This window comes from Strix uralensis, chromosome 9 (genome assembly GCF_047716275.1).
Source record: "Strix uralensis isolate ZFMK-TIS-50842 chromosome 9, bStrUra1, whole genome shotgun sequence".
NCBI lineage: Eukaryota > Metazoa > Chordata > Aves > Strigiformes > Strigidae > Strix > Strix uralensis.
In genome coordinates this window covers 11,489,804-11,516,701 of record NC_133980.1, presented here as the reverse complement: position 1 = coordinate 11,516,701, position 26,898 = coordinate 11,489,804, and the positions used below count along the sequence as shown (strand labels likewise).

Genomic DNA, 26,898 nt, shown 5'->3' with positions numbered 1-26,898 from the left:
CTGCTCAGAAGAGGCTATACTGGGGGAGGACAGTGGTGGCCTCTAAGGGAAAAATGATTTTGACCCCATCTTGCAGCTGGATGTTAAGGATGGGAGTTTCCCCTCTCTCACTGAACATGCAACTGGCAGCACTGCTGTCTCATCAGGACTACCCTGGGAGAGGCCTGGGCAGCTGGTTGTGCTCAGCAGCACAGTTGCAGGAACACTGTACTCTCTACTGCCATCCTACAGGCTTGTTACATGTCCAGCTCCCTCTGATTTCATTCTGACTCTCACGGAAAGGAAGAAAGAACAAATACTTCTTGCCAAGGTGCAAGGCAACAAGATGAAGCTAATTGGCCTGGGTGAGTCCATGATTCTCAATTAATCAAAGATGTGTTTGTCAGCTCACAGAGAGTATGAATTTCCAGTTGGATGCAGTTTTACAAGTTTTTACCTTTACACTTTGTACTGACCTTGGTGTGTTCCCTGAAAAAGCAAAATCCAAGTGGTTTTGCATGTGACCTCATTAGTCTCCCATCTTCTCTGGGATAAGTCAAAATATGGAGCAGTGCCCAGTGCAAAGTGGCCGTTGTGGTTTCTGTTTCTGCCAAAAAGAGGTCTCAGAGAACCCAGACCAGGTTGTCTTCATCAAATTGCAGAGCTAGGGTTGCCTTTAATCTTCAGGCAAGAGAGGAGTGAGTTTAGAGTACAGCAGACGTTACAACATGTGCAGTCATTAACTCCAGATGACTTCAGCAAACAATGGTTCGCAGAATCTCTGTTTTTTCCAAAGCAAATAAATATGAAGAGCAGTAGGAAATAGTAATAATATTTCATAAATCTATGTTTCTTCATGTCTGAATAAAGTATCCTGCCTCATAGGCAGTGTTAAGAAGTGCTTTGAATGATAGCAAAAGATCAAGCTGGAAGTTTTTCAATGGCAGATGTTTTTTGCAAAGATCTGCCGAATTCAGAGCACTCCATAGGATTTTCTTATTTCAGTGAAAGCATTAGGACAAGTTTATAGAGTCCCACCCCTTCACCACTGACCTCCCATGCCATCCTACAGGGACCAAGCCCTGTGGTATCTCTGGAAACTGCAGCTGGTTTGTGTTCCTTCTTTACCAAAGGATGTGCAAAACATGCAAGCTCTTAACAAGTGAAAACCTTCTTGTGAAGCTCTGGGAGATGGTTCAGGAGCCAGGACAAAATATCATAAACCAGTAGCAAACCCATAGCAGCTTTGCCTTTATTCTTTCTACTTAAATTCCTAGCAGCTCTCTCAACATATTGAAGTATCCAAGATAAATTTTGGCATTAAGAGCTATTTCATTTTACTGAGAGATGTGTTTTGGCACCATGAGGTTGGTTCAGTTTCAGGACTCTGATTAGCAGCATCTAAAAATATATGGCTAGACCACCATTAGGAAACATCTGGAACACCTAACCTGAATGACTACAAAAAAAGAACCTTTTGGTTGTCAAGAAAACTAAGATTCAGAGAAGGCAAAATCACAAGAAATAGTTTCTTCTTATCTGACAAACAAGCTTTTTAGATACTCTTGCCACTGTGCCATACTGTCAGCTAGGATCTAACTGCTGCTGCAGCTGTTTTGCAGCCTTTTCTGCTTTTCATGTTTTGTCCTGTGGATCATACCTGAATTCTTTGTAGTTTTAAATTTCTTTGTATCGTTCATTATTCCATTTCTGCTGTTTACATTTTTAATTTTCTTTCTCTTGTAGGACTCCTCTGTCTCAACCTTTCTACATCTACAGCATATGATCTTCAAGCAGTTGTTTAACTGGGTCTCCCGGAAACAGCTGCACAGAACCAAAGGTACTTACAGGAGGTTGGGAGATGGTACCCAGATTAAACATGTCATTCCTCTGAATCATGTCCTCTACATGATACTCATAGAGAAATAATTGCTGTGAGTCCAGCAAGAAGACTAATCAATATTTCCCAGGCTGTGCTGCGTAAGGTTGTACCAATGTCTCTTTTGAGTGTGATAACAGAAAAAAAGAGTCCACAGCCACTGAAGGTATACAATAGAAATGGTGATCCCGGCAGCTTTGGTAGTAAGAAGGTAGGTAATTCTGTGTAATACCATGTCCTGTCTGAGACCCTAATCACAAGGAAACAGAAATGAAGTTTTCTAAAGCAGAGAAGAAATTATGTCCTTTTAACTGCCTTTTTTATAACCTTGTACTATTATTGCAATCAATATTTTCAAGAAATCTTATTTCCTCATTCTTATATCTTGTATAGTGATATGGCCAACTCTGCATGCTCTGCTACACAGCAACAAACTCCATCCAACAAACCCCTCTGAATGAATTTTGAGTGGTAATGTATGACAGTACAGGCTGTTCCCAGATTCCCAGCACTGATCTGTTGACACTGAACAACACTGGAACTGGGGAAACTTCTCAGGTCTTACCTGACACTTACTTATAAAACCTCTGAAAACTCCTTGCAATTTTGTGGGCCTCTGGGACTTCCAAACTTGGTCTGCTGGCATCCCACAGGGCTCATACTTAACATTGCCTGGTATGGATTTGCCACTTTCGGGGCATCCCTCTTGAGTCACCTGAGTGCACAGCAGTTGCCAAAGCAACTTATAATTAAAAGAAGAATGGTGAATTCTGACAATTGCAATCTTGGAAATGATTATAAAAAACATGAAGTAGGAAAATACATGTGAAATAGGTCCCTTCTGCAGGTGGACACCAGGTCTCCACTGGGTAATGCCTTCAATGTCTTAGCTGTAAACCAGCAGTGGCAGATCCTGTCTCAGTCCAGACCCTGTTCTGACTCTCCATAGCTCTGGTGACAATACCTGACAACAGTCTGGACCTCACTATTGCAGGAGATCTCTTCATTCTCCTTCCTTCTGAATATGTTTAAGGGCACTTGTCCCTATTGCAGCTTGGATTAGCGGCAGGCACAGACAACAGCAGAGAGAAATCATCCTCTCAGCTTGTTTGGGTGTGTTTTTCTTGGACATACACACCCCCTGTGGCATGTTGATTTCTTTCCCTGGGAACCGTCTTCCTGATTAGAAAATCATTCAATACTGGTTTATCTGATTTTTCCTCTCCCAGGATGATATGACTCCCTCTCCCAGATGATATGGATTTCTCTGTAACAGTCTTCATGGCTTTTTGCAAACTAGCCACATTTACATTAGAGAAAATATGACCTATGTAATGCTTCTGATTAATTCTGACTCAAGGTGCTGGATTGTGTCCTTGAAGACAAAACACATACCTTGTTGAACGCCAAAGTTGCCAGTCATTTTCCCTTCCTCTAGCAGTTTGAGGATCCAGGTTGCTCCATGACACCCTTGCTTTTCACTCATTCTGGAGAGATTATTTTACTGAGAATTTCTTATTCATGAGGTCACACTGGAGAGCGATAGGTCTTAAGGAATAATGGTCTGGGGAAGAGTGAGTCCTTAACTGAAATGTACTAGTGACTGTACTGGTTACCACCAAATATGGCAAAAGGAAGGTAGTAGGTTGGCATAATTTAGGCTTGTATTTTTTAAGGAGAGAGGCTTAAATAAATCCGTATTTACTGTGTTGAGCACCATGGATTTCTTCGGAAGTTCAGTACCACTAAATACTATACCACTTTATCTCTGTAACTTTATTTGAACCTGGAAATCTCTCCCATTAGGCTGCCTGTGCTTGCAACAATAAACTAAAGGTTTTCAAATTGACTTAATTGTTCCCTGAGGGTGAAAATACTGCTTTCTTAACTGGCTTTTGGCTGAGTCACATACACTCCATTTTCATTCCCTCTCAGGCTCAGAATGTTCCCCTAAATCCACTATTTTTTCCATGGACTCTGGCAGTGACATATGTTTTTGCAAGAGTAAGCTACAGATACAGTATTACTCCACATACAACACACCTTATTTACATGGCATCTTTCGATTATTTTATCATTTATCTGCTAGCTACTTTAGATATAAAAATTGTGTAACTTCCTCCAGATTTTGTGTTGGCTGTGGTGCCATCTGAAACCAACGCAGCCTGAAGCCTGTTTCCAGTGGTGGGTAGAGGAGCTGGGTCAGGTGGGTTGGTCTCTGCTCATCACAGTTCAGACACTGCTAGACTAGGTAAGAAAAACTGGAGCTGCTAAATGCTCCCTTATCTCCTTGGTGCTCCCTGTTTGTCCTCAATGCTGACCAGGATGATAGTTGAACTTCTTTTAGTCCAACAGTAGGAGAGAGGCTTTTCTTCTTCCCATCACTTCTCTACACTTCTTGCAATTTTTCTTTTCTGGAACCTCCAGCAGGGCAGGGGCAGCTGGGCTGAAATTTGTTTAGTATATCACACTTTTTCACCAGCTATTTCTCACCTAGTGCACTGTAGTCTCTCAGCTTCTACTGAGATTTGCCTCTCCCCCAGAGGGGGAATTGTAAAATCTATTTTGAATGGAAATTTCATTCCACGTACATAGAGGGAGAAAAAAATTTGAAATCCTTTTGATTAGTGCTAAAAAATGGGGTTCACAGCTGCTGTGGTTTTTAAATTTGATTGCTTTATTTCCTGTGAATATCTCTGCAGCAAGGAGAAATCTATAGTTAAGAACCACAAATTTTTGTTCATTTTTATGTGATTCCATGTGTTTGTGCATATAAAGCCATTGATTTGCTCCAGCTAATATGAGCTGCTCCTGAGCAGCAGAGCACTGTGGAATCACCTCAAGAGATCATTCATACAGATTTATAGTGGCTCCTCAAAGCATGCTAGAAAACGACCCAGATAATTTAGGACTATTTTTCCTGTGTTTTATTGTACTCACATTTGTCTGGGTTTATCCTGTGTATTCTTTTCTACCTTGTATCTTCATTTTTATCTTCAGCCAGACCCATAAAACCCTTTTTCCTCTAGGAGTTCTGCAAGTAGTTTAGACTCATTTAAAAATGTCACATTGCAAAGCTTGTTCTACTCTTCAACTCTTCTAAATCATCAGTAAGGACATTAAATCAAGTCAAACCTAATGCTAGATCACTTTGTACCCTCCCTGAAAATATGTTACCTCATTCAGTGACTATTCAGCCATACCTGTGAGTTTTTACTGAGACTAATTGAAATGAATCTTTTCATACACGTACAGAACATTATGAAATAGCCAACACAAAACCAGTCATAGCACTACAGTAAAGTAGGTGTTTCTAGATGCCAGAAGGATATTTGTAGCAGACAGTGCTCTGAAAGCACCTGCTGCCAAGAGTACCAGCACCAATGCAGGTTTCAGGCACACGCATAATGTCTTTGAAGCCTTGGCATTGTATACTCCGAAGGAATCACAGGATGGAGGCTGCTGTGTGGAGGATACCAAAGGGGCATCTCAAAGGTGGAGAAGATTACCACTGCTCAGGAGTGCAAGTTCAAACTCAGTTTCACAGAGACTAGAAGTAAAAGACTTATGAAAAATATAAATCAAACTTAAAATCATCCTGACACTTGCAGTCCCTGTGTCAAGTTGCCTCAAGCCTAAAGCACCCTCAGACCTTGTGATAGGCTAGAAATTGGCCTTCTAAGAGCAGTGGAGTGGCAGACTGGAGCGAAGGTGGACAGTAGATCTGCCAAGGCTGCTTCGTGGGCCTGAAAAAATAACATCACTGCAGCCAGCAACAGTGGGGCAGAGCACTGGACACAGGCTTGACTCTGGAGGGAGCTGAGGTAGCAGCTGTTGCAGCGCAGGCTGGGAATTGCCATTGCCTAAGATGGCCAAACAGACAGAAAGCAAAGGGAGTTTTTGCCAGCGTGCAATATAAGGATACAACCAGGTTCCCATGAATATAATGTTCTTCTAGAGAAGCACTTGTAACTCTGTCCTTCCCCAGTAATGTCTCAGGACTAGAAAAAGAAGTCTGTCAGCTTTGGTGTTTAGCCACAGCAGGATGTGTGATTAGAAGCAGTCCACATCTCATCAGTTACCCAGCACAAATTAGGCTTCTTACAGGCTCTTCTAACAGGTGCCAAACCTCAGTGAGGAGGTACTGGCTTTCTATGAGTCATGGCCAATTCTCTCTCTTTTCCCCTGATGGTTTTCTTCCTTTCCTCCCTGACTCCAAGCACTGTTTTTTGCTCATCTGCCATCTCCCCCAAACTCCAGTCCACCTCCTTTACAAGCCATATTGCTCTCCCCTCCAACATATCTTTCTCTGGCAAGAGCACTCAGGCTCAGCCCCTGAACACCAACATCTGTCCCCAGGTTCAGGAATCAGTTTGTTTTCGCCAGTACTTTCAGTCTCAGATCACCTTTTCTCCCATCGTCCACTTACAGCCCTTTATAAAGTTCAGCTACTGCCAGTCTAGCCCAAGCTCACCATCAGGTTCCACTAGCAGCAAGAGTGTTTTGCTCTTCAGCTGCTTCTAGCTTGGCAGCAAAGCTGCAGCCCTTGCCTTAGCAGTGTCCAGATTCTGACTAGGCACTGCCCTCCTGCATGCTGTAAGAAATGAATGTTTCAAGGACCGCTCAATGTTGTGGGGCCAAGCAGTTGTCTCTTTCATTCACTGCTCACATTCAGACTGATCAGTGCTATGTAACACAAACTCCTGCTCAAGTTGTGATAAAATGCCTCTTTGACAACCAGCTACCCACATCTCCCTTCTCTGGCCAAACACAGCAGCACTAACAGTTAAGCAACATTAATACTTGCCACTTAAACTTGAGCTCTGTTATGCTCCTGCTGGAAGCAGGTTAATAGATGGGATCAGAAAGTTAAGGCTACCCTACAGGAAGGATAAATGAAGATTAAAAAGTGGTGGTTTGTTAATAATTACACTGACAACTGAGTTACATGAACCTTACCTCTTACAGAGTTGACTCACCTCCCTCCTCTGGTGAGACAACTGAACCCTGCATGATGTCCTGTAATTAGTCAAGAATGTGAGTGATGCTTTTGGGTACTGACACTCCTAAATAAAGCTGTACTCCAGGTCCTGACTGGTATTTGTTGCCCTGAACAAGCTTCCTGCAGCTGGTTAGTTGCCTGTGCATTGGCTCTGTGGTATAACCTCTGAAATCCTACAGAATCATAAACTCATCCCTTACTATTCCTTTCTAAATCATGATAGCGAACTGGTTTGAACTCACTTGAGCTAAAAAAAAAGCAAGCAAAAACTGTTGGGTTTGTAAGATTCTGTCTCAGAGAAGGCACCTTCTTGGTAGAGCTGATTAGACCAGACCTCCTGTTCCAAAATACTGTTAAAAGGCAAAAAGGCACCATAGTGTAATTCACCTCAAGAAATAAGAACAATTTCTAACAGTGTGATTTCAATCTAGAGAGACATCTCAGAGGGCCAGGGAACAAGGGTGAAATGAAGCTTGACTATGCGTGTTGGAAAAAGGTTAAAGAGCTGACATTTCTTTTCTTAGGTACAATTTTTATCTACAAATCTAATCTAACAAAATGAATTGTTGCTTCAAATCAGAGTACCCATATCTCCCACCATTTGATTTATACACAAAGCTGCCTTAGCCATAATGTTCTGAGTGAAATGGCAAAGCTGTTCTTCAGACACCACGTTTTGCATTGCTGTAACAAACAGCCAGAAGTAAACCCAATATTCCCTATACAATCCTACTCTCAAAACGATGCCCTTGCTTTATTTTGCAGTGGGTTTCTGTACATGCAAACCTAGACCTCTCTTTCTCTCTTGCTTCCACTGAATATTTGAGTTCAGGGTTATTTTTGCAGGTACATTAACTGTATTTTTCACACGTTGGAATTCAGTTGTCTCTAAATCTGCATAACTCTGTTCTTTCTTGACACTGAAGTTTGTTGTTCCTTTCGGTTTAATTCAGCTGCAAACATTATTAATGTAGCATTTCATGATGGTAAATAAGATGGAGATATTGAAGATAAAAAAGAAGTGGGCAGATAATGACATTTACAGCATAAGGATTTTATCAGGAGGGATTTCCTCATCTTGGGTTATGCACAATTCTCAGTTCAAGGCTGCCCTGGCAGCATGAACTTGAATGCAGATCTCACATGGCTCCTTAACAATGCATTAAAGGAAATGTGTGTAGCCCCAGTTCAATTAGCATATTATCTCTTTTTTTTAACCAGAAATTTCATTCTAGTACTGAAGAAAATCTGATTTACTGTTCACAATGCATTTTTCTCACCTGAAGACATCTGGCAAATGAATAAATTTAGGTTTGAAAAGAGCCAGCAGCAAGATTTTTAATCAAAGGCAAATGAATAACATTAAGTGCATTTTGGCTCATACTCCGGGATTTCAAGTTGCTTGGATGAGCATCTTTTTCTAGTCTCCCATTATGTCTCAGCAGACACTTGGTCAGGACACTGAAAGAAAGAGCAAATTGTTCAAATGCAAAATATAAGATTGTGACAATAGATGTTCAAACGGAAGAAAAATATTTAACTATTTTAATTCTGAGTAAATGGCATAAAGCTTAAGCACAGCCATAGAGTGTCAGATGAAAGTTCAGCTAGTCTCATGTTCCATTTCTGACAGCACACGATAGCAGATGCCTTAGGAAAGTTTGTAAGAACAGGACAAACCAGAAACACTGTATTGGTATTAAATATCCCCGAAGTAATTTTCCTACTGAAAATTTATCCATTTACTTTTTGAACAGAAATAAGTGTTTAGCACAAGTCCTATGAGGAGGCATAGCTTATCAACAAGGCACACGCAGTGCAATCCCCTCTGGTTCTTTTGGGTGATCTCCCTTTTTGTTGCGCTTGACACCTGCCAGCCCTTCCACTGGAGAGACAGTGAACATTTCTTTTGCTGTCACCTCCTGTCTGTTCAGGGTTTTCTAGACCTCCTCAAAAGTTCAGAAATAGTTGCCCCAAATGTGCTATGCTGGTGCAATGGACAATATTTTTTCAAAATTTAATCCCATAAATGTCAGGTTCCCCCACTACACACCACTGATTCACTGTTTCATACACTGGAGCATCAACAGGGACAATTTAGCCTGAGCCTTTGACACAAACAATTTTCCCAAAGAACTTGTTTGAACAGGAAGGAAAAAACATCAACTCTTGCATTTAATCTTTGGATGGATGCAAAATCTACCAAACTTTTGCACAAGGCTCTTTTTGTCTCTAGTTTCTGCTTTTTCCTTTTGCCAGGATAAATAATTTTCCTAGAGTTTGGCACATAGCCTGCCATATGGTTGTGGCACTAATAATGCTACCCAGGAGAGCCCTACCATGAAACAGAAAGAAAAGCACAAGAAAAAGATTAGCAGAGGATTCTGGTATCAGACAGCTTGGCAATATTTTCCTTAACTGTAACCTTGGCAGAGCTGAGCACAATATAATGTTAGGCAGCTCTCTCCTCTCATATCCATCAACATTAAATATTTTAGGCTTTCTGGATTCACACACTCCCACTGTCCTGCAAATATGAAACAAAGCAGCCACCTCTGCAGTTCTGTGACGTGAACTCACTTTTCCCAAAGGAATTGCAATACTTTAAAAAGCAATACATCCAGTTGCGTATCTTTCACTGAATAAACACCTGCAACCTGGTTTCAAACCCTTCCAAACTATATTATTAAGGATGACAGTTTTACCACAACTCAGAGACCTGAGGCTGTGATTGACAATGGTTATAAAAAAAAAAAAAAAAAAAAGATGGAGCGGAGGGTTAGTCACTGAACTTAAAAGGAATGTTACATCACTCCAGTCATCAGCACCAGGGTGTACACCTTTTAATCTGGCAGCTCTTTGATGGTGTAATGCAGACATGTGCCGAGGGGCTGTAATCAGTGGGCAGCTAAGTGATGACAAGATGATGGTCAGGAGAAAAAGCTGCACTTGGAGGGGCAGGAGAAGAACTGGAAGGCTGTGGGCAGGGGACTGGGAAAGGCAGTTGAGCCAACGAGAGGTGACTCTGCTGTCATCCCTCACCAGCACCCGGCCAGGGATCACTTCAGCTCTTTCCCCATAACTTGCAAATTTCTCCACTGGCAGAGGTCAGCCAGTCCAGGAGCTGGAGGTCTGTAATGCTGGATGAGTACTGGGAGAATGATCTTTGGGATGGGAAACAGCTGTTCTCCATCCCAGAAGCACTCCCAAGCTTCCCAAGGGAACAGAGGAAGAGCAAAGTTAATTTTATCAGATTTCCTGTGTTTCTGTTTGCCTTCCACCATCAGCTCTCTTCAGATCTTTATGGGAATACATGGGTGTAAACTGGTGCTATAGGTTTCCAGACCTAGCCCAGAAAACTGTGTCCGGCTGCTTGACCCATGTGGACTAATCCATACAGGAGACTACACGCACCACGTTGGCTCCGCTGCTCAGGAATAGCAAAATTGTTGTGCAAGACTGTCTGGAAATCCAGTCTCCCAAAGGGAGAGCTGGGGGGCTCCTGCCCTCCAGCCAAGTGTTCAGTAGATTCTTCAAAATTGAATGTGCTTCTTTGTACTGCCTGGTGGGGTCTGGTGGACAAGGTTCCTGACTGGCTGAAATGGGCAGTAAATTACCAGTTCTTTGCACCTTGTGCCACTCCTGAGTCCTGCCTAGTCACGGGGAAGCTGTCTATCAACAGTACAGCTGCAGTCTTAACGGACATAATGTTCCAGCCCTTGAGCACAACCAGCTTTACATACGTCTTCTCATTAAGCTTCTTCAGTGGGTGGCACAATGACAAGAGGACTGGGCAAAGGGAGTGAGACACCATCTCTAGCACAGTTAGTGGAGAGGAGCCGGTGTGGGAGGGTAGGGTGGAGGCAAGCGCAGATAAAGCTGGAAAAGAGGCTGAGCAGAAGTGTGTAGGCCCTGGAACAGTATTTTGTATGCTGTGTGGAGTAACAGGCTGGATTATTTACGACAGCTATTGCTTCTGTGAAACCCCTTACTCTCCTGATTTCCCTTCCACCCCAGCAAGCCTCCAGATACTGGGTTGTGCTGGAGCAGACCACTGCCAGAGCTACAAGGCATGCCAGGATCTGGTCCAGCTCAGCCTGATTTTCAGTAGTTCTCACTTCTTTTTAGTAACAATCTCCTCCATTTTAAATTCAGGAAGTTCAGATATACTGCAGTGATTTAATTACAAATAGTTTATTCTCCAACATAAAAGCACTTTCGGTCCTCATACAAGTTCAACCCTAAGTTTATGGCAGTGTTTACAGACAACTCTACTCAACTCCAAAATTTGAATCCTTTCCAAAAGTGATTTACATTCAAGAATACTACAGCACTTGCTTTAACAAAGCTGTAGCTGAACTTGGCTGTCACCTCCAGCTGTATGCTTAAACTGTCTCAGTCTTGAGTTGAATCAGTGCCAGTGAGCAACTACATTAAGTAAATTTTAGAATTCCTGCATCACATCATCATTTATGTCTTTTCTTACACTAAGTTACTTCCAGTGCACCCTCCATAGTTACTATGTTCTTTTCATGGTCTGAAGCCCTGAAGAACAAGTAAATCAGATCTTGCAAACTCCCTCCTGAAAACTCACTGGTCATTGTTTTCAGCTCAGCACTGATTCCTCTACTAATACTTGTGCAGAAAAGAGTAAAAGGAGACAGAATCTTGATATGATGACAGGATGTAAGCAGTGGGAAATCAAAAGGGAAAGTGAATCCTGAAATAGAGTTTATATGGATAAAGGTTAGTGGGAGTAGGAACTGAAACTGGGGAAGAAGGATTAGAAAGAGATTGAATGGAGAGCATGAAGTGTGATATGGGTTGTAATGAAAGAAGAAAAGGGCTCAGAGAAAATGGGGAACATCCGAGTGTTCAGGTAGCCCCTAGACGCTGCCTTCCAAAGTCTCTACATTCCTCTGCTGCAAAATTAGCAGTGAAACCCACTGGCAAAGTGAATATTTCATCCCACATTTATTCCTCATCCAAACAGGATTAATAATGGGCATGATTCTACATCATAGAAACCTCATTTTTAAAAAAAAAAACACAAAAACCAACCAACAAACAAATCACTTGGCAATACATTATAACAATGATCAGGCTGTCAAGTCCCACATTCACATTGCTGGTAACACCAAATTTAAGTTTCTTTCTCCAAGTTTAGATTGACTATCTTCTACATGGGAGATACTTCTATCAAATTCAGACCTTAATGCACCCACATTCTAATGTATTTCTTGGGTTTTGGGTGTTAAGGGTTTTTTTTATTTGCAACTTGTCAACAAATTAAAGTGTGTAAGTTCAAGACAGTAAAACCAAAAAAGGAGTTTAAAAGTGTGTTTTCCAGAGTCAAATTACTTGAGGTCATCAAACCACTCACAGAAAAGACACCTACTCAGCTCTTGCTGAGATCCTCTGTTGAATTTGTGGACTTGTGCAAAGCTTTTGACACTGTCCCGCATGACAGCCTTGTCTATAAATTGGAGAAACATGGGTTTGATGGATGGACCACTCAGTGGATAAGGAATTGGCTGGATGGCCGCACTCAAAGACTTGCGGTCAACAGCTAGATGTCCAAATGGAGAGTGGTGATGAGAGGCATTCCTCAGGGGTTGGTTTTTTTTGGGACCGGCGCTGTTTAAGACCTTTGTTGAAGACATGGACAGCGGAATTGAGTGCACCCTCAGCAAGTTTGCCAGTGACACCAAACTGTGTGGTGCAGTTGATATGTTGGAGGGAAGGGATCCATTCAGAGGGACCTCTATAGGCTTGAGTGGTGGGCCTGTGCAAACCTCATGGAGTTCAACAAGGCCAAGTACAAGGTCCTGCACATGGGTTGAGGCAATCCCAAGCACAAATACAGGCTGGGCAGAGAATGGATTGAGAGCAGCCCTGCGGAGAAGGACTTACGGGTACTAGTGGATGGAAAACTGACTATGAGCCAGCAAAGTGCGCTCACAGCCCAGAAAGCCAACCATGTCCTGGGCTGCATCAAGAGAAGTGTGGCCAGCAGGTCGAGGGAGGGGATTCTCCCCCTTTACTCTCCTGAGACATGCCCCCCCTGCAGTGCTGTATCCAGCTCTGGGCCCCCAACATAAGAAGGACACGGACCTGCTCAAGCAGGTCCAGAGGAGGCCACAAAGATGACCAGGGGGCTGGAGCACCTCCCCTGTGAGGACAGGCTGAGAGAGTTGGGGTTGTGCAGCCTGGAGAAGAGAAGGCTCCAGGGACACCTTATAGTGGCCTTCCAGTACTTAAAGTGGGCTACAGGAAAGATGGGAGGGACTCTATCAGGGGGTGTAGGGATAGGATGAGGAGCAACAGCTTTAAACTGAAAGCGGGTAGATTTAGATTAGACCTAAGGAAGAAATTCTTCCCTGTGAGGGTGGTGAGACACTGGCACAGGTTGTCCAGAGAAGCTGTGGCTGACCCCTCCCTGGAAGGGTTCAAGGCCAGGTTGGATGGGGCTTTGAGCAACCTGGTCTAGTGAAAGGTGTCCCTGCCCACAGCAGGGGTGTTGGAACTAGATGATCTTGAAGGTCCCTTCCAACCCAAACCATTCAATGATTCCATGAATTTTACTGAGGTTTGCTCAGGAGTGAGCATCATAATGATTCTCCTTGGCTAGGAGAAGGAGACACAGCATGTTGGCTTCAGCTGGGAACCATAGCATCTTGCTTCAAGTGCTCTCCAAGAGGAGAAGATGGTTAAGATCCTTGTGAGAATATCTGGGACTTTCACAAGGACCAGACTAAAAGTACTGGTAGTCTGGATCTTGGCTTTCATCCACTTTCTGAATAGCCCTGGGATAGACTAATATCAATATCCTGGCTAGTAGAAGAAGTTTATACATTTGAGAGGAAATTCACTGAGGTAAAGGTGGATGTCTCCTGCTGGTCTGTGACATGCTGCAGCCTAGCGTGGAATGGCACAAAGCCTGTACGGGTGGGGCTGCAGCGTACCCCCCAGAATGGGCTCTGTGCTGATCTTCGTCACTCCCTCAGGCAGCCGGAAGGTGAATGCCCGCAGCAAACTGGCAAAGAAAATAAAGAGCTCGGTCCTCGCTAGGTGCTCCCCCAAACACACACGGTGCCCTGCAGAAGGAAGAGGGGAAGGACAGTGAGTATCTAGGAATTTTTCAGTTTCATAATCACTTTGTTTATTCTTGTTATAAGCAGAGGGTTTTTTTGTTCAAGGCCAGAATCATGAAAGTCACAGAACTAAAACTCTATGAATTCTCAGAAAGATCCCATCCAATATCATAGGTTAGGAGACACCAAATAAAAATCTCAGTGAAAATCCCTGAGGTACCACCATAATTTCTTTCCTGACATTGCTTGACCTGGCAGAAAATTATTTTCCTTTTACAGGAGATGTTGAGCTTCAGGGTCATGCACAAAGAATCTACCAGCTGTTTACACATGCTTTCTTAGTGAGTTAAAGTCAGTGGATCAAAATTAATTAGCAATGGCATTTGCAGTTGAACAAAGGCTTGGTCACTTTACAGGCAGAGCAAGAGGCCTACTGTTAATTTCCAAGAGTTTTTCAATAGAACAAATGGCATGAGCAGAACAGGTGAATAATACATTCACATTTCTGGTTTAGCAGTCAAATAAAAGGAAAGAAAAAGCCATTTGCATTAAGAAACCAGTCCTGGATGGACATCTAAATGACTAGTCTGCTATATCAACAGAGAAACTAAATCAAAAACAACAGAGTAGGAACTTTACTGCTAAGTGTGATCTCTAACTGTGCATTGTTGTCTTATTTCCTTCTTTTGCAACTGGATTTTCAGTTCTGTAAGCATGAACTTAATCCTTTGTTTAGCAGGATGCATTCTGCTTTTCTTTCAGCTTGTTCCTTTAAAAGGGATTGCAAGTAACTCCAGTACACACAAGACACATTGCTTTTCAGGAAAAAAAAAAGTAGATATAAAGAATACTACAGACAAAACCTGTGGATGACTGCAGCATGCAACAAGCCTATGGGGTTCAGGAGTTTGAGTGGGATTCCCACTAAGAGATTAGTGGAATTCCCTTTAGAGCAGTTTGGAGTCTGACAGCACAGAAGCATCTCCTTTGGCAGAAACAAGCCAGTACTGTTCTTTAAAAGCAGCAAACAGCAGAGATAGATAATGTGCTCTGAAGAAATACCATAGTCTCACACCTCTGTATTCTTCATCTAACCTGTTGAGTTGGTTCAAACTGCCAGTGCATTTACCTGCCGAGAATGGTAAGAAGGCTTCTCGAGATACAAATTTTCCTTCTTTATCCAGAAAATGGCCAGGGTTGAACTGTCGAGGTGTCTCCCATTGCTCAGGGTCATACAGAACAGATGCTATATTTGGCATAATGATGGTGCCCTGCAAGGAAGAAACTGTTGATTCAGTTCCAACTGCTAGACTCTCACCCATCAGTTTCTGTCTGGCAGATAAAACTGCTGCTTATTGCCATTTCTTTGTAAGGAGCAGATATGATGTGGTTAGAAGACCATTTTCCTAGAATATCAGAGTTTGTGATCATTTTCTGAGTTGGAAATTATCAGTTCTCAGCTCTGCAGCTGTCATCAATGGGTGTTAACGGCATTAGTGATGTTGGTACAACTTCATTGTGACCACTCTTACTACTAATCTTAGTAGTGCTTCTAGTAGGACTCTTATTGATATTCAGGCGCCAGCATTGGAAACCTCCTTTCAGTCTTAAAAGACAGAGAAATGCATCCAGAAATAACAGCAGTACTTATTGACAACAACCTCTGAGCCCTTTTAGCAGTAGTACTTCAGGCTTTTTCTTTACTGATTGCTCCCAGCAGACCAGTTTGTGTGCCTTAGCTACCTGGCTGTCAGAAGCAGGCAGAACAGAGTGAAACCTTCACCACAAAATCGGTTAGGTGGGGCCAGTCCCAGATGCCAGTAATGGTACTGGCCTCTCCCATCTCTCTTGCAATAAAAACAACCAATTCCTGTTTCTTGCTAGTGTTTTACAGTGAGAACTGGCACCCAGCATAGCTTATGTCACTCTAAAAAATGCCTTTCTGAGTGTGAACACGTGTCTCAGGCAGCATTTGGGAGCAACTCCCTCACCGCCAGCTGTAGCTGACAGTCTCTCAGGCAGGTCCCTTAGCTCATGGAGTCAGCGGAGCTACGAGTCACCCTCTCACAAGTCTTCCTCCATCCCAGGAGTGCTGGCAGCACCAAGTTGGGCAGGGATATCTTAACCAGTGCTTTGGCAAACCAGTTTCTCCTCTCAGTCCATCCCCAGCCAAGCAGAGCTGGTCTCTGTGGTTGTGCTGTTGATCAGCAGGGCAGGAGCTCGAGGTCCTCTGCAGGGCAGGGGTCTTACCAGCTGTGCGAGCACCAACACGCGGGGTGAGAGACTTATTCCTGGAGCCACAAATGGTAACCCTTCCCCAGGCACCACGTTCCCGGGTTATATGGAGAACAGTTTATAGATGAAAAATGGATTACAAACCTGGAATAAAAGCTAAATGTCTCTCTGCTAAAGACAGATCAGAGGCTGAAAAAGTGTCTGTACCTTTTTGACGGGGAATCCTAGCAATGTCGTGTTCCTCACACACACTCTGGGCATGCCGACAAAGACAATGTTGCTGAACCGTTGGATCTCATGAACCACAGCATTTGTGTAGGGCAGTTCTCTCCTATCCTTGTAGCAAATTAACTGGGAAGGACCCAAAACAGCATCCAGCTCCTTCTGCACTTTCTCTGTGGAGAAATATTCACCATTTCAGATGGGAAAAATCTTTTAACTAGAGTCTTTTCTTAGAGCAACAGGAAAATTTATTATTTCAACATAGTACATTACTATAACCTGTGATTTAATATGATTTAATGACTGAGTTTAATATATGAAAATTAAAAAAAAAATAATCCAACAGTGGGGTCCAGAATCATAAGCAAGGACTTATACTGTACTTATTCCAGCTCTGACATTTACGTTACAGAATGCTTGGTGGATGTAGGGCGGGTCACTCAGCTCCAAATTTTGAAGGTATTTAGGGATTGCTTGGTTTATTTTATCTCAAAATCTAAATCTCATTTGAAAAATTGACATAGAAGCCTCAGATATTAATTCCCAGTGCAAGGGATGAGTTGAGCAGAGTTGGTCCAAGTATGGCAACATACTGTATGAACAAACACCTGAATCAGCCTAAAACCTTGGATGCAAATATGCAGTGACACAGCCTTTTCAGCCTCCTACTGAGGCTGTGGGAATACAGGTATCTCCCTTGCTTTCAGTACTCAAGCACAGCAGATGGAAGAGACAGCAGCCCCAGGAGTACACCCAAGTCCTCCTTAAACCCTGGCCATAACCTTTCTCTTCCTGACACAGATGTGGATGAGGAAACTCAGTCTGGATCTACAGAGGCATTCATGGAATTGGTGTTAGTTAGATAAGCAACTTCTTTTACAATATTAACTCAGACAGGGACAGTTTGTGTGTACTGCCAGCAGTCCTTGCCTGTAAACACCACCTCTACATATCAGGCAGCCAGAATCCTCCCCTTAAACTTATTTTTCTATTTCTACAGTCTTTCCATCCCTTGCAGATGTTCCACATTCATGTTTTGTTTTCTCCTAAAATTCGTGTACTGCTTTGTGAACAAACTGCAACAAACTTTATTGGTTATTTAAAGACTAGATGCTAACACCATTGGCCAATTACATGCAGAATATGCTCTACTGAAACCTTGAGGCCACCCCTGAGTAACCTATATTCCGTGGACGCTCACTGCCTAGCCTTGTGCATGAAGCACTCAGCAAAGACAGAGAGGAGTCACTGCATTCTTCTAGGAAATACATGGATTTGCACTGTGCAAATTATCTTGCAATTCTCCACCTGTTTTCTGACAAGAAATATACAGGAAGAGGCAGCCGACTCTACCAGGACCATGGGCCTTCCTTTGGGCAACCTGCAGCCCTTCATAACCTGCCAAGATCTGTCCAGCTGGTTTGTCCAGTAAGGGATCCAGTGGGTTGTGAGGAGTATTGGTGTGCTCAGCAAGGAGCGTTGTGCCAGGAGGGGAAGAGAGCATAGGCTGTGTGGCAAATACAGCAAAGCTGTGTTAGCACTCCTCATGCCTGAACAATGCCTAGTGCAGACAGGTCTCATATTAGAGCTCTGACCTCTGTTCCTGCTGCCATCAGTCAGCCTGCAAACTCTCCACACAGAGCACTTCACCGACTTGTCACTGCAAAGAGCTAACTTTTGTCTCACTGCAAGTGCCTTCAGCCACGTGGTTTGGTCAGGTCATAGGATGAGCCTCTGATTTTTAGCTCTGCTGCCATTCTTTGTGTTTTCAGAGAGTGAGAGCCAGGCTCAACTAGTGGCTTTTGTGCCTGCAACTCATTATATTCAGCCATCATTAACACTTATAGTACTCACAGCATTTCACAGCAAGAATCCCTCTCACCTTGGATGTCTGGATTCACTACCATAAAGAGCAGTCCCCAGTACAATGTTGTGCTTGAGGTCTCTGATCCACCGAGGAAAAGATCATTTATAACATATACCAAATTTTCTTCATCATGCTTGGTCTTGACCCCATCTTTATACTGTAGATGATGATAAAAAGTTGAAGTTAAAGCATAAAAGTTAGGTCATCCTGTATGCCTCCTGTGTGAGAGCCCTTATTTCCACAGCTGGCACGTGCACAAAGAATATTCAGAATTACAGTTTTTGACAAGTACTAAGAGATTAATAGTTTCCCAAATGGACTGCATTGCTCTTTTTCATGAATATTCTTTCATTAAAAAACAGGCAATTTTATGCCTGTTGACTTAATCGTGAAAACTTTAAAGCACACTACAAGTTTTGCAGTTAGCCTAGAGTGTACCTACTTCTAAACAAGTGCCACACAATATGTCACTCATTAGGGCTTGGTCTCTCCAGTATGCTATCAAATGGTGCTAACAAATACCAAAGGAAAACCTATCTGAATAAAAGGATCTCAACAGAACATCTTGAGAGTAATTTCTTCACTCAGTTCAGGATAGATGTGAACTGGTGAGAGAGAGGTACTCAAGTATTTGCTTCTTATAATAAGGGAATAAAATATAGAAACAATTAGAGAAAATACATTAGGCAAAACCATTTTAAAATAAACAGATTGCAATAACTTGCACCCCTGACACCAGAGAAAGCTGCATATTTGCCTCTAAGATGCTCATTTTAGTAAATCTTGTCATACTCATTCAGATATGATGTACAAGAGGAGGTGTCAGCTCCTTCCAGAGCCCATGAGCCAACACTGTGAGAACATGGCAGCCTGACTAGCTGAAAGCTTATGACTAGAGGTAGAAGCTACATAAACTTCATCTACTCTAGGAAGGAGATGCTTCTTTTAGCTCCCAAAAGTATCACAAAATGACTAAGCTTGAAGCAGCAATTCTGGTGCTCTTAGCAGAGCCTCTCTGGCTCATGAGCCACTTCCTGCTATGGAAAATAATAGTCTGGGCAGGGAAGAAGATTAACAGCTTATTATGGCATTGTCTGTGAAGTTGTTTCCTTGAGCCTCCAAATTGAATATGAGTGCCAAGCCAACCATGCCCAGACTGTGGGGAAATTAGAGGTAACACAAGCAGAACAGATTGGGGACCTCCTAATGCATCCCATTTAGGACATACTGATGACAGCATCCATCAGCCAAGAAAGCTGACAGGTATGATGCACAAAATACTTATCCTAAGGTTGGTCAAAGGATCGGGTAGGCTGGAACTGCTGAGGTGCAACTGCTGAAGGGGACTGGGCTGGAGGTGGAAGGACTACTCTTTTTGATGCTGCAGGAATGATACTAAGGGATTTCAGGATATCCTAGGAATCCTTTAAAGAGCGGAAAATCTCCTCAGACCAGGATCTAAAGAGAGTTCCCAGTAAAGGGAAGATCCTCCACAAATGGTTCCCTCCCAAGGGAGGGACCACACAGTTGTGTGGCACAAGGACAGCCATTGTTAGGGAACACACTGAAACCCACAGAAGCATGTCAGCTCTTTCAGGGTAATTATCTGTGCATGCGTATTTAATCCCATGTACACATGAGGTACCCTGCCGTGAAGATGAGGTGTTCTACCAAAGTTATGTAACCTACAGGCATAAACTGTCTCATAGTTACTGCAGGATTGAAGCATACACATGGATATTTATGGGAAGCACATGATAGCTCATAAGTTCACACCCTAACATACTTTGTGGTAATTCATTCATGTAACCAAAACATAAAACTGGATGCCTTTCTGGGAGACATGAGTTAGTGAGTCCCAAGTTACTGTATTCACATTAAGAAGCCTATGAAATGTAAAAAAACTATGATAGGAGGGATCAGACTGGATGATTTAATGATCTGTTTGGCCTTATACTCCATAAATGTGATTAGGCAGAACGAACACTTACTTTCTCCATCTCAACCAGGTAAAAGTCAATAAAATCCTGTGGTTCGTCTGGCATCCCTCTCTCCACATGTCTTCTGATCTCGTTCCTTGCAAAAGAGCTCAGGACCTCATAGCAAGACAATGCTTTTTTATGAGGACCAGGGAGACAGCACATCAGCCAGGGGAAGATTTCGTACAGCTGCAGGAGTGACATACAAGAGGGAGTGTCAATTATCTGTCAGTAACAAAGCTGCTTTTAGAAACACCAAAAGGCTGAGTTGTCCCATCTGGAAACGTTGGTAGTGGAATAAACAAATTAGCATTGCTTAGAGCAGATTTTTGCCACCATGTGAGAAAACTTTACTAGTAATTTTGACACATTTCTGGGTGTCAAGGCAGTACTGACAGCACTCTGCTCATGACAGTAAATTTACTTGACTAATGCAGATTAGTAGAGGACCTTATTCCTGCACAGTTGGAGACCCTAGCTCCCACATACTCAAAATGTAAGGACATCCTTTCTGGATACTGTGTGGCTGCTAAGATTACATTACTGCAGCCTCAAGTAACTGGTGAAATTTGGGGAGCTCACAGAAGGAAAGTGTAGACTGCATATCAGTAAGAGCTAGTTTCATTTTCCCCATCAGAATCCTCGTGACTGCTACAGGACCAATAATTGTTCTGATGGTTAGAAACATTACATCTTCAGTCTGCTGAGTGTATTTATACACACATTTGTCAGCTCGAAGTATTGTCCTCTAGCCTGGATAGTTCTCTCTTTGCAACATCTGCCATTCCATCCTGCCAAGCAAACAGCATTACTATCTCTTCTCTTTGTTCTTTCAGACCTAACAAGCAAAGCCTCTCTAATTTAAAGTGATAGTTTGTAGGTCATCCCATTAACATTTCTCTAGGTTTGTTTCACTCCAGACTCACAACATAAAGTGTCCAAGACCCTAGAATAGGTCCCACAGATTATTACACACCAGGACCTACCTCTCTGGATATAAAGGGAAAATAGTGCTGGAAACAGTCTAAAATTCTGCTTTACCTTTTTCATCCTGTTATCTAGTAGTTTACATCAGTCTCTTTCCTCTTAACCTTTGCACTGAAATGTTCTAAGCTCATAGCAGATATTAATCTCATTAATTCCTAATATGTTTCATAATTTAATTTTGTACTATTACAATTTGTCTCATTCTTAGAACTTCAATCCACAGTGCTTACAAGTTCTTACAGCAGGATATCCTGAACCTCCTCTGTATTGTTAAGGTCTCCTGGCTTTGATCATCCACAAATTTAATCTATTTCTCTACTTTTTGCTATGGGAAAGTTGTATAGTGCTACCCTCATATATTTATTGAAAAAGTTCATCAGCATTTTAGTTTGTCTTTTCCTATAAAACTCAAATGTCAAAGGAATTTACCATGCCATCCATAGCCCCCATTACACCCAGCTTGTCCCTCTTTAAGGGTCTAAACCACAAAGTCTAATCCATGGGGAAAACTTCATGTGCACTTCAAGACACTTCAAGTGCAAAGTTGGCCTTTATGGTATGATAATTGCTGGAAGAACTTGAATTGTGAGACTGTCAGAGAATATATGTATTGTTTTGTAATATGTGAATTGCAAGCTATAATGAAGTAATGGAAATATTCATAATGAGTATTTTATTATTTGTGAGGTAGTAAAAAAGAAAGGAAATTGTCAGTAAAAAGCAGAACAGTGAATGCAATGATACCCATTTTTGGAGGAGAGAAGTAAATAGAGGTAGGAGGAACAGCACTGCAGAGTTCAAATTTATTACAAACTGCAGTCTCAAATTAAGTTTAAAGGTTTCTGTTAACAGTCTCAGAAATGCTAAAAAACTTAAAGCCAGGAGTCAACAGAGAGATGTCCCCTAAACTTGCAAAGAAACAGAGACTTCTTAAAAATGGCCTCAAAACCAAAGAGGCAGTAATAAGGGCCCCAAGGACACCTCTTAGCTCCCAGTTTGCATTTGTTAGTTGCTCTGTACTTAGTGAAGACCCTTTTCTGATTCCAGGCTTTCATTTTCTACCTATTTCAGATTTTTAAAAATGCATATTATTTACTCACCTGATGAACAAAGCTGCCTAGAAATTTGAATAAATACTCTGTGGCACTGATCAGTTCATGGAAGGTTTTGTCCTCATCAGAGAAGTGATATCCAAAAACCACAGCACAAATAACATTTGAAATAGAATGGAAGAGACGGAAAGAAGGATCCACAGGTCTTCCTGCAAACACAGTAACTGGTATTCACTCTCAATGTTTTCTTCAGGTGTTCCTTATACAGATAGGACAAGATGTTATTAGAGATTACATAAAATATTCTCTTTATCCAGCTGGGGCATGAATGGGAATAGACATGTGGCATTAATAGGTATTCATGAAAATAAGACATAGTGTTAGAGCAAAGGACACTGTTAAATTGTTTCCCCATAGCTCTAAAAAAATCTCATAGCCCTTCCTATGAAATAACATTGTACAGCTAAAATCCTTTAGAGGATATCATATCAAATCTGCTGTCCTCAGTTGTGTGGAGGAAGACAAGTCAGAATGCGAGAAGGAAGAAATGTCACTGGAGATGAACTAAGAGAAGACAGTGACAGACATGTTCAAAAATGTAAAGAACTACTTAGAAGGAAATACAGAAGGAACCTGGGAAGGTTTAAGAAGCAGAATAGATGGATAGGAACTGCTAAGTATACATAACAAAATTACTCATCTCAGCTGTGAACAGTAGATCACCATATCTCTGAGGAATTTTTTAAGTTATGAGACAGACATTCATCAAAAATTATTTGGATAGAAATGATCCCGGCTTGGACTCCAGGATGAACCTGATAATCCACTGAAGTTCCCTTCCACCTCCTACTTTCTTTGATTCTCTTAACAATAGTTACTTAGCCAGACAGACACTAAAATATCCACTTGACCTGCCAATGGCACCTAATGTCATTGAAATTCAGAGAAATGACTCTGCAATACTCTTTAGTTACTTATTGTAGGCAGTCTGAGAATGGCTTGGCTGTGCAGTTCAGTGACATCATATCATTGCACAATCATATCATAGACAAATGATAAGCCCATGGAGGTGGAATTTCAGAAGTTCCAAACTTCACTGGGTTTTTGAACAGCTTTTTAAGAAAGAAATTCCCACTTGTGACACTATGGTCTCTCTGCTCTTTGGCCTTCTGTAAGTTTGGACACACCACTCTGGACCTACCCCAACCCTAGGAAGGGATAGGTAAGTTTGCATACCGAAGATACAGATCCAGGACTGAAAAGTGTCTGGTTTCTTATCAGATAGGTACCTTTTAGGTTCAAAAAGAACTCCACCAGGTGAGAGGCCTCCTCCTGCACTCGATACTCCAGGCCTTTTTTCCCCATTCCCAGACTGCGTAGAGTCGTTATACCAAAGCGTCTCTGCTGCTTCCAGTGGTGACCACTTGCCAGTATAATACCTGAGGGTATTACCTGGTGTATTAGTATTTGCCATAGACACAAATGATTCATTTAAAAATATATTATAAAATACATGGAGTAAATCAGGGAATACACTGTGATACAAGTATCTAGGTGAAATTATCAGTAACAAGAAATCATAGCCAAACATACCCAAATTATAACTAGATCACATGTTCTTAATATTGATTGTAGTTATTTTTTGAAAAGAGCAATCTGAGGATTTGCTGACTGCTCCATTTCTTGATGTCTTAAACACCTTAAGATGCCTTTTTAGAAGATCTGCTTTAGCCATACTCCAGTGGTCATGCTCAAGACAGAAATAACTGGATGGATTTCTCCAGAGTGGTATACAGGGGCAGGGTATGTTTATGGAGATATAGATCAATTAATGTGATGCTTGCAGGTTGAGGTGATGAAGGTGAAGGATAAGTGACATTCATGTCCTGTTTCTCCTCTGGAAGGGAGACCACTCTACTGACTGATAAATTGCAATAGTGGTTACCAGAAGAGCCCTGAACTGCTGCTGTGATGGTGATGCTTTAAACAGTCTGTGTTAGCTTTGGTATAGCAAATGCAGGAGAGGAAAAAGAAAAGACTGCAAACTGCCGAAATACACTGAAAAGAAGTGGCTTTTCTCACAATCAAAAGGTATTCACCAAACGTTTAAGAGTGGCTGCAAACACAACAATGAGACTTCTGAAGGAGGGTGTTATAGGTCTCCTGCTCATGACGGAAGGTGTTTGGCAAGCATAATATATACAGTTACCAAACATATAAACAAGCTTTGCATTCATGTAACATACAGCAAAATCATGTGCAGCAAATTGGATTATTCTGCAAGGAGGGGAAGATCGCTGAGTTCTGAGCTGAGATCACACATACATCTTGAATACAGCAAAAAGGTCACCTAGAAACAATCTAGAGTGTTTCCCAGACTTGAGAAAGCTCTGTACAAAAGACACCACAGCAAATAGTAAGTTGTTGTCAAGAGCCAATGGAGGACTTGGACAGTATCTGATGGAAGAGCATTCTGAATGGGACGGTAGAGGGTCTAACAAGGCAGAGTAGTGTGCCAAGTCAACATTCCTGTGCACTATTTATGCAGGAAAATCTCACCTTTTCCTTTGGCTAGCGCTCTGAAGAAAGGCGACACCATCCGCCCAGAAACATCTTCAGGGTGCGTAGTCATGCCATCCTTCACTGCTTGATATCCATTCAGTATGATCACTGGGGTCCACCCAAACCACAAAGTGTATATGTTACCATGAGTTTTTGCCAGCTGTAAGTGGAAAAGGGGCCAGAAAATAACATATTGAAACCACATACACCTCAAATAGACACTGCACCCGCTATTCACCGACCCAACGGCCAGTTTTGTGGTGAGTACATCATCCCCATGAATATAATTATTATATAACTAGAATATAACTAGAAGCAGAAAGAGACTGTTGGTTTTCTGCAGCCAGGGTGAAGTTATTTTCTTTTCAAAGCACAGGCTGCAGCAACACTACAGCAAAAGAAGGAAAAGTTCCTATTTTACGTTGCATCCCACCCAGCCCCCACATTTGTACCTCGTTAGTTGAACAGCCAGACTCTGCACCTCTCTGGGGCTCTGTGTCTCCAAGCTAGCCCTTCCTTTGCAAAAGGAAACCAACTGATTAAACCAGCTCCATCTGTGTGCTCCAGGAGAGGAGGTGGAGCCAGAAAGTCACCAACACACATGAAGGGCAAGGGGGCTGCAGCTGAGTCCAGAGTTTCCTCACGGTACTGAGGAGAGCACTCACCATCTGATACAGCAGAGGTATCCAAGCAGGGACAGGTGTATGACAGAGGAAATTCAATCATTTGTGGAAAAAGCTTTGTCCAAGAATGGGACTCTGCTCGAACACACCCACAATAATAAAAAAGACGTGGAAGACAGTGTCTAAGGTGCCACCAGAATTACATCAAATTGATCACACTAGTCACTTGGTTCTCCTTATAATTCTTTAGATACTGGCTTTCCTCTCCCTGTTACAGCATCACTGCCTGCACACAAGGATCTGTGTGTACTGTCTCAAGCATAGATCTGAATTAGAGGTCATCTGCAAACCATTAGAAGTACTGCCAGGGTGCGGGGAAGGACTGACATGGCCTGGTGAGGAGCAGCTGTCTCTGAAAACAAGTGGCAAACAAATAGTTTTAAGGAACTGTTGGAAGATGGGGAGCGTATGCCCTTTCCATACTACAAGCATACATATACATACACCATATTACCCACTTCATGATCAAATTAGACAATGCCAGTGCGTCAGAATTTTAAAAAGTAACACATACGGACTTAGCAGCAGTGGAAGAAGCATCTTTTCCATTATTGGTATTCTCTGACTTTAATAACAAGTCAGAAACCCTGTCCCCAAGTTTATTTGATACTTAAGAACATTGTTTCTCATGAAGATGCCATATTCCACATAAGAAGGTGACCTGAATGTAGGAATGAAGTTGATCTTTATATGTCCATACCTTGTCTGTAACTTTCTAAGACTTAAAAACTTCACATTGCTATTAACATATCAGTTTTAAGCTGTGACTAAAATTAACCAATTAAAAGCATCTTAAAAGAAATACCTCCATCAGAAGATCCCGATGAAATTGAAAGTTCAGGTGCACCAAGTTTCCAAGCAATGGGAGAGGAGTTGGTCCAGGAGGTAATTGCTTGCATGCCTTCCGCAATTTGAAAAACTCAACAGTTAACAAAAAAATGATCAGAACTACAAAAGCCTGACTTATTGTCAGCATTTCAGAGCTGATTTATCAGCTTGTCTCTATCAAAAAGAAGGTACTGGAGCTTGGAAAAGGTGATCCTCCTTCTTGTTCCACCAGTTCTCTCTGCAGACTGAGTTCTGTAAAGTCTCAGTTCCTTTCCCTCCCTCTGTCCCTCCCTCTTTATCACTGCCTGCCCTTTTCCTGCACCCCATACACTTCCCATACTGAGATACATCAAGCTGATTCCTGGCCGAAAGCATACTTAGCTGCTTACAGCAAGTCACAGTGTGAAAATGTGGAATTGCTTGTACTCAAGGTATTTGTCCTCAAGCTTGTGTTAGGGAGCTGCTGGTTTGTATTGGGAGATCTGGATTGGAGTAACACCAGGTGAGAGCTCCTTGTTGACTACTGGAC

General features: G+C 42.2%; 1 protein-coding gene across 1 annotated transcript; it reads right to left on the bottom strand.

Annotated features, from left to right (window-relative positions):
- Positions 1–13,778: 13,778 nt before the first annotated feature.
- On the bottom strand, positions 13,779–26,517 carry LOC141947241 (cytochrome P450 2J6-like). Its single transcript, XM_074878196.1, has 9 exons — positions 26,347–26,517; positions 24,856–25,018; positions 23,586–23,735; positions 22,345–22,505; positions 20,270–20,446; positions 18,294–18,435; positions 16,397–16,584; positions 15,084–15,225; positions 13,779–13,957 (listed from the first exon to the last, which is right to left on the bottom strand). Exons 1-9 carry the CDS (start codon positions 26,515–26,517, stop codon positions 13,779–13,781), a joined length of 1,473 nt encoding a protein of 490 aa, XP_074734297.1.
- Between the last annotated feature and the right edge of the window lie 381 nt (positions 26,518–26,898).

Coding starts and splice junctions, on each gene's coding strand:
- LOC141947241 (XM_074878196.1), bottom strand. CDS start 26,517: ATGCTGACAATAAGTCAGGCTTTTGTAGTTCTGATCATTTTTTTGTTA. Junction 23,736..24,855: donor AGCGCTAGCCAAAGGAAAAG/GTGAGATTTTCC, acceptor TAATACCCTCAG/GTATTATACTGGCAAGTGGT. Junction 15,226..16,396: donor TAGGATTCCCCGTCAAAAAG/GTACAGACACTT, acceptor TCTTCCTTGCAG/GGCACCATCATTATGCCAAA.